The sequence below is a fragment of the Fulmarus glacialis genome, unplaced genomic scaffold, assembly GCF_000690835.1.
Source record: "Fulmarus glacialis isolate BGI_N327 unplaced genomic scaffold, ASM69083v1 scaffold20867, whole genome shotgun sequence".
Classification (NCBI taxonomy): Eukaryota; Metazoa; Chordata; class Aves; order Procellariiformes; family Procellariidae; genus Fulmarus; species Fulmarus glacialis.
Window position 1 is genome coordinate 326 of NW_009224047.1, and position 7,482 is coordinate 7,807.

Consider the following 7,482-nt stretch of genomic DNA (forward strand, 5'->3'; position numbering starts at 1 on the left):
TCGATGGGGTATTTATAGAGGAGGCAAATGCGTGTTGGGAAGCTGGAGGGGGGGACCAGGACTGAGTGGGCGTCTGCTAGGTCAGTCTCCAGCTTCAGGCTTCTCTCGGCTTGCGTGGCTGTGCGGAGGCAGGAGGGATGCTGCTTGCCTTGGCGTCAGCGCGTGTGGTGGTCTGGCTTTTCCTGCTCATCGGAGCTGGGGAGGTGGTTAGGAATTTGCACGTGGAAATAAAAATAAGCGTCTGGGATGTCTGCCTTTATCACAGGCATTGCTCGTGCTTGTAGGCTTGTGTAGACCTGTCTTATTGTTGCACTGGAATAAACCATCTCTGAGCTGTGACACTGGGTGCACTGGCACAGACACTTGGAAAAAAGTTAAAGGTAAAATCTTCCTGACGCATTAAATGTGTTGCCTGATGTATGACGTGGGTTATGGAGCTGGGGGTCCTGACAAATCTGGTCTTGAATATCCTCATTTCTGCGTCTCTGTTCTCTGTCTATCAAAGGGGGAGAATGCCTGTAACAACGAGTGATACAGAGGTTTTGTGTGGAAACTGCGGCAAGTTTTCCATGCTGTGCATTCTTTTATCCTGTGGGTTTGGGTCTCTTCATAAAAACTGATGACAACAAAAGCAGGTCAGGTGGTCCCTGCTCAGAGCTGATGCAGCCTGTGGGGGAGTGCACGGATCCGGGGGCCTCTCAGCTGCTCTCACATATCCCAGGACGGCTCAGAGAAGCGGGGTTGGGTGTGCAATTTCTCGAGAAAAAGCCTCCTGGTGTGGGCTGTGGGGCGCAGGAGGCGGCAGACCCCTCCTGTGTAATTCTGGAGCTCTGCTGGTTTCCCTCGCTCCTGCTTAAACTCCAGACGGAGGTTTGCAATCTGAGTTTCACAAACTGTTGGAAAGAAGCTGCTTTCTGCCTCTGGACACAGCTCCAGGCTTGTTTGGCCTCTTGCCACTTTTGGTGCAGGAACCTCAGAAACCACAGGAAACCTGATGTTGGCAGGGAGAGGTGCTAGGTTTACTGAGAAGGTGGCTGTTGGTGAGGTGTGGTAGTGCCCGCTGTGGTGATGTGCATCAGCCCTTCTGTGCGTCTGGATGCCTGCCTTTTACGTGAAATGAGAAATGCGTTTCTAGCCCCGCTGACCCCGTGAACGGCCCTGTGCGGTCCCTAACCTCGCTCCAGCTGAGCGGATTCAAGTGCTTTTGGGATAACTCTGCATATCTGAAGTCCTGGACCTAAGATCAGCACGTGGTTTAATTCCTGCAGTTTGCTCCTTCATCCGCAATAAATCCCTGTAGGAGCTGATTAGTCCTGTCCCTTCTGTCTCCTGACAGAGTTGTGGCTTTGCCGCAGCAAGATGTTGCACAAGGTGAGAGGAGATGAGTGTGCCCAGGGTAGTCTGATCAGTGGGGATCGAGCACAGGGAGAAGACAAAGCGTGAGAAACAACTGAGTGAAACTCTTCCTGCGAGCAGAGAGGGATATACTCTGCTTCTGCAGGACTTCGTTTCACTCTTGTGGGGTTTCGTTTAGTTTAGTTTTGCTTTTGAAGCACAAAAGGTGCTTTTCCAGCTGGAGAGCTGTTGTCCTGGGTATGCAGGGAGCTCTGTCACGCTTGCTGCTGCCCTTAGCTTGGCCCAACAACCTTTAGGAGATGCATATTCTTTTCTTGTCCTGCTGTGTAGTCAGCTTTATGGCAGTGGAGAAAACAGTATGGCCCTGTTTATTGCAGGTTGTGGGTAGGAGTTGCAGAAGTGAGAACTGGCATGGCTGTGAAGTTGATTTAAAACAGGATGACTGCTTTACCTGTATCCATCAATCTCTTGTGGAAGGGAAGAGCACCAGGCTGTTCCCAGCAGCTTCTAACACACAAGTCATCTTGTCTGCTGATGAGATATGGGGACTCTCCATCCAGTTCTTCCCTTCCTACTTTGCTTGTCTGCAGCCCTCTGGGCTTCTTGGGCAGGGCCCTGGCCCTCCCCGGGCTGGTGCAGCACAAGTATGGCAGAGACCTGCTCCAGGCTCTCAGAGAGCTGAGGGTGCCCTGAGCCCCTCCAGTCCTTCCAGCCATGCGATGAGTGGGGAGGGAGCATGAGTCGTTGGCTCTCTGAAGAGGCACTGCTTGGCTGGGAACTGTTGTGGGTCCACTGGACAGCACCCTGCTTTCTGCATGAATCTGACCTTGGGCGATGGAGGTCTTGGGTTTAAGGGGGTGAAATTTAAGCTGTCAGTGACTCTCCTGTTTTCTTCCCTGCAGGTAGGCAGGAGCCCCCTGTAGCCGAGTGAGGCAGCATGGCAAGTAAGTGTTCCCCAGTCAAGACGGAGAAGTGGCGGTGGTGTTGGAGGAGAGAAGGGGGATGTTTGGCAGTCACCTCTCAAGGAAGGGGTGCCTGTGCTTTTTGGGGGGTATTACTCTCTGTGGGGAGCAGATGCCATCGGCTGTTTTCCCTGGATGAGGTCTGAGGTCCAGCCTGACTTGTGCTTCTCTCTCCCCTGTGCAAGGTGGGAGTCAAGAGGAGATGCTGAAGGGCTGACCTCTCTGGGACTCCCCGTATGCTGCAGCATTTCTTTATCTGCGTGATGCTTGCTGTGCAAGGCAGGCCTCCCTGAGGCTCTTTGGACTGACTGGCCCCTCTGCAGAGGTTGCTGGTCTGCGCTGACATCTCCTAGCAACGGTGCTCCTCATGGCCCATGACTGGCATCCCGTGAGCTGCCCGTCCTGGGGGCCACACTGCCCTATAGCCTGTGTGGCTGGTGGCACTGGGGCTTTGCATTCCCAGTGGATAGGCAGCTGCCCAACTCAGCCCCACCGGGAGCTTGCTGCATCTTGGCGTCTGAAGGAGTGCCTGGCAGATGGGGCTGCTCAGGGCCAGTGGCTAAAGCTGGGCTGAGACTGGCGAGGGTGCAGGGTGGAGGATGGCATGTGGTCTGTAAGAGCTGGACTCAACCCTCCCTCCTCGCTCTTCTGGGCAGCCTGCGTGGAGGCTGCATGCAGCGATGTGATGGGAGCTCAAGGAGGACGGCAGTTGTGAACAGGGAGATGTAGAGATCTGGCTGGGATCGCGGGATTTGCTCAGGGTGTTGCTGGAGCCAGCTGTGAAGGGTGGAGGCAGTAGCCATGCTGGGCAGGAGGAGGACTCCAGAGATAACAGGTATGCCTTCTTTCATTATCTGTGCTGTGCTAGGTGGGGGAGGGAGCAGAGATCTTCAGGCAGTATTTTTAAAAGGCAGTTTTAATCTTCTGTTAATGAGGAGGGTACCCAGCTCGGTCCCTGCCTTCCTCCACTGCTGTCTTTTCTCCCTCCTAGAGCTCAGGTGCTGGCTCACCAGCCCTTACTGGTTGTGGGAGGTATCCCCTGTTGTCAGTGTCTCCCGCCAAGCAGTCCCCTTTGTGGTGACCCTGACGTGCAGGAGGGGGGTGTGGTGGTCAGCATGTTCACCATCATGCGCTCTCCGGCAGCGTGCAGCCCTGGCTGTCCCTCCGCAGACACAGCCGCATGTCATTCTGCAGAGAAGCAGCCGGGCAGCAGTGGGGTAGCGGTATGGCCAAGCCTGCCTGCCACCAGGGGCCAGCAGCACCTCAGGAAACCCGGCAGGGATGCAGTGAACCCAGCCCTCCTGCTCCCCCTGCCTAAAGCTCTGATCTTTCCTGAGCACCGGTTCTCCAGCTGGTGTGGGGAGACTTGGAGAGGCACAAGGGGTCAGTACTGAGGCTGCTGGGCCTTGGGAAGTCCCCTCTGCCCTGCGGTTTGGGGACAATACCTGCTCAGCTCTCTGCTCTGCCTGTCAGTTGGGGATCCAGGCTGGAGATGAGAGAGGCTCTTGTTTCCTGAAGGTCATTGGTTTTCCTGGTCCCTAGGCACATGGGAGCTCTTTGCACTTTCCATGTAAAAGAGGGGAGGGAGCAGTGACTTAGTTTCTGCTCTTCTGCCATTTCTAGGTCCCTGAGGGAAATTGGATGTGGGGAGAGGCACACACCTCCGTCGCAGCATGCCTTCATTCGGGACATTGCTCATGATACCTGCCTGCCTGTGTGTCTGTTTTTATTTCCCACCATAGTGGCCAGTTCAGCACGGCAAAGCAGGGTGACTGGTATCTGCAGGGATGGAAAACCCTGATGGTGAGATCTGTGGCCAAGCTTGTTGCTCCAAGGTGTGCTGAGGAAGTTGGAAAGAAGCTCAGACTCCAGTGCTGAGGCGGGGAGAGTTAATACCACAGCCTGATCAAGACGGGAGGCAAAGGAGGTGAGGCCAGACTTCTCCAGCAAAGGATGGGACGTTTGTGGAATGGATGGTATCTTTGTAAAGTTTCGTCTCATTCTGGAAAGGCTCAAGAGGAGGTCGGCCTGCCAACCTGCTCCCTCTCCAGCCAGGATAGCTCTCCTCAACTGCGAAAGCCAAGGCAAACTGATCCCTGCCCTCCTGCAAGATGCCTTCTGTGCCTCTTGAAAATGCTTTTCCAGTTGTCCTTGTAAAAAAAAAAAAAAAAAAAAAAAAAAAATGGTTTGTGTAATAAAGTCGATTCTGAGGGAAGGTCTCTGACTCACATCATTCATGCTGTTCTTCATTCACACCTCAGTGGTTCAGCCTTCTGGAAACTCTCTCACTGAAGCAAGCCATTAATAAATCACAGGGGGAAAATGCACCTACACAGCACAAAAAGAGCACAGTGCCTCCAAGCACGGGGTGGTGTAGCGCAGTAGTAGTTGCTTACGCCATGATCTTGTTCCTGCCTTGATATTTACAAATACTCTCACAGATACCTTGCTATATTGTTTTAGGAGCAGGATACTTGGAAGGTAAAGCAGAATTAAACTTGCCGGTCTCTCTGGTAGAAGGCTCTTCATGAAGGAAGTTGGTAGCTTTTCACTGTTACGTTTGATCTTCACCAAGCTCCTTATTGAAGGAGTATTTCTGTGTTACAGCCAAGCTGGTCTAATGGGTGACTCTGTGGCTGTCCCCTTGCCTCCTCGTCCTGCATCTGTTGATGTTGCTGCAGTGTAAGTTGGTTCATCTGGTTGATCCAATGGAAGACTGAGCCTGAGGGTGAAGGAGGTAATTTCTGCGGATCAGCCAGCTGAACCGATTCATCTTCCTCAAGGGAAGCAGCACAATTATGTGGCTTGGTGGGAAGAGATGGTGCCAGCCTACAGCTGAGTGTGTTGAGCTGCATTACAGAAGCACTCTCTTATGAAATGCTGCATGGGATGTTTGGATCCTGGAAGGGTTGTGGTTTGTGTGGAGTTTCTGCTTTCTGGGCAACAATTCATTTGCCTCTCCTGTGCTGCTGCAGGTCCTGGTAGGTACTTGCTCCCTGCACCCCATGGAGGTCTCCCTCCTGCAGGATATGGGGGGAGAGGCTTTGAAAGGGCTGTGTCTCTTGCAGGCAGGAAGGTGCTGTTCCTGCTCAGTCTGGCTTCCTGACTGCATGCTCTGTGGGAAGATCTGATGTGGGCAACATAGAGTCTCCCAGGCTTTGGGAGCAGAGGCAGCTTTGTGAGGCCTCTGCACTAAAATGCAGTAGGGATGGGAATGTGATGCCATATGAGGAAATGTTGCTCAGGCCCCTTTCAGTATCTGACTCATGACCCCCTGTGCTGTCCCTGTATGTTGGGACTGTTTGCCCTTGTTGGGCCTGGTCCTGGGAGAAGACACAGTGGTTTCTCTGGGAACCGAAGAGAATCCCTGAAGCCACCTGAGCTTGCATGACCCCAGAGCAGCAGGGACACCAGCTTCCAGCAGACTGTCTGCTCTCCTCCTGGGAGGCTGTGGAGGTGTGAAGCAAGAGAGGAGGCCTTGGGGTGATGCACGGGGGGACTGTGGAATGATGCACTATGTGTTGAGAGTCCATCTCGGTGCTGGCCCCATGGCTTGGCAGAGAGGTCTGGCTCTGCGTCCCAGCCCTGCGGGGTCTTGCTCGCCTGGTGGGATCTCCCTTGTCCTGCAGCAGAGGGGCAGCAAGGTGAAATCCTGTCAAGGGCAGGAGGTTGAAAACAAGTCTTTTTGGAGCCTTCTGTCTCTTCTTCAGCTGCCATGTGTGGTCTGCAGCTGCCGCTTCCGATGTCTTTATCATCTCAGCCCTGCTGAAAGGATGCTCCTGGTGCCGAATGTCTCCGGGCAGACCCCAAGAGCCTTGTGCCTTGGATGTGCTCACCCCTCAGCGGGCACTGTGCTGTGCTAACTGAATTGTAGCCCTGGGCTTTTGGTGTTTGGGATGCCTGTATCACCAAAATCCTGTGGGAAGCCAGGTGGGAAAGGCTGGCTGGGCAGAGGCCAAGTGTGGGATTGTCCCTGCTCAGCATGTCTCTGCCTTATGTGTTGCAGTGTTCTTGGGGGCCAGGAATGCTCCTGGAGGAGATCCGGCAGGGCACCATCGAGCGGGAGTGCATTGAGGAGGTCTGCAGCTATGAGGAGGTCAAGGAAGTGTTCGAGAACAAGGAGAAGACGGTGCGTTTGTCCTGCCCTGCTCCCCAGTGGATGCGTGAGGGCTTACGCCTTAGCAAGCTGGGGGCAGAGAAAGAAAGCACAGGGGGAACAGCCTCTCCTGTTTCCTTTGTCCTGTTCTGTCTGCAGTCAGCATGCTGTGTCCTCGTTTTCCAGCATGACTTTCCCTTCCCAGGCAACGCCCTCACTTTGATATTGCCAAGACACCCTGTCCACAGCTGCAGGTTGAGCTGGCACTCCCATGGCATGTGTGGGAAATTTGTGCTGTTGTCCCTGACTCTCCAGGCTGGGGTTGGTGTTAGCCAAATTTCTCCCTGCTTGGTGTGGGGGCTGTTGGCCGCTGTTGAGGGATGTTCCCATGATCTTTTTTATTGGTTCCCACAGCGGCTCAGATGCTGGCCACCCTGGTAAGAGTGGTGGGGGATGGCCGAAAAACTGCCTCTTTTGTGGGCCTAGGGAGGGCAGTGATTATTGCTCGTGGTGGTCAGGGGGTGCTTGTCCCACCTGCAGCACATGATGGTTGCTTCTCTGTTCCTGCCACAGATGGAGTTTTGGAAGGGCTACACCAACTCGGTCTACTCTGTCAAGGACCCTGGGCACAGTACAGAGCGCTCAGACGCTATGTACGTGGTGGTGCCCCTCTTGGGAGTGGCTCTTCTGATAGTCATCGCCCTCTTCATCATCTGGAGGTGCCAGCTTCAAAAGGCCACCCGCCACCGCCCTTCCTATGCCCAGAACCGTTACCTGGGCAGCCGAACGGGACGCAGCCTCCCCAGGGTCATGGTGTATCGGGAGCGGTCGCAAAGCCAAGGGGAAACCCAGTATCAGCGAGAAGCGAGCAACCGCATGGCTGGAGACGGCAGAGCTGCGGGCATGCCCCAGCAAGACAGCACCCTCTACCCGCCAGAGCATTCAGTCTCTGTCCTCTCCAGACTGTCCAGTGCCACCCCTCCCCCTTCCTATGAGGAGGTGACGGGCCATCCGGAGAGCAGCAGTGGCGAAGAGACCAGCGTCTCCTACAATGACCCGCCGCCCAAG

The 7,482-nt window shown here is 54.6% G+C and overlaps 1 protein-coding gene across 1 annotated transcript; it reads left to right on the forward strand.

Annotated features, from left to right (window-relative positions):
• Positions 1-6,324: 6,324 nt before the first annotated feature.
• On the forward strand, positions 6,325-7,482 carry PRRG3 (proline rich Gla (G-carboxyglutamic acid) 3 (transmembrane); the record flags this gene model as incomplete). Its single annotated transcript, XM_009582037.1, has 2 exons — positions 6,325-6,447; positions 6,988-7,482. Coding segments are annotated over 2 exons (618 nt in total), but the record flags the coding sequence as incomplete, so codon positions are not given.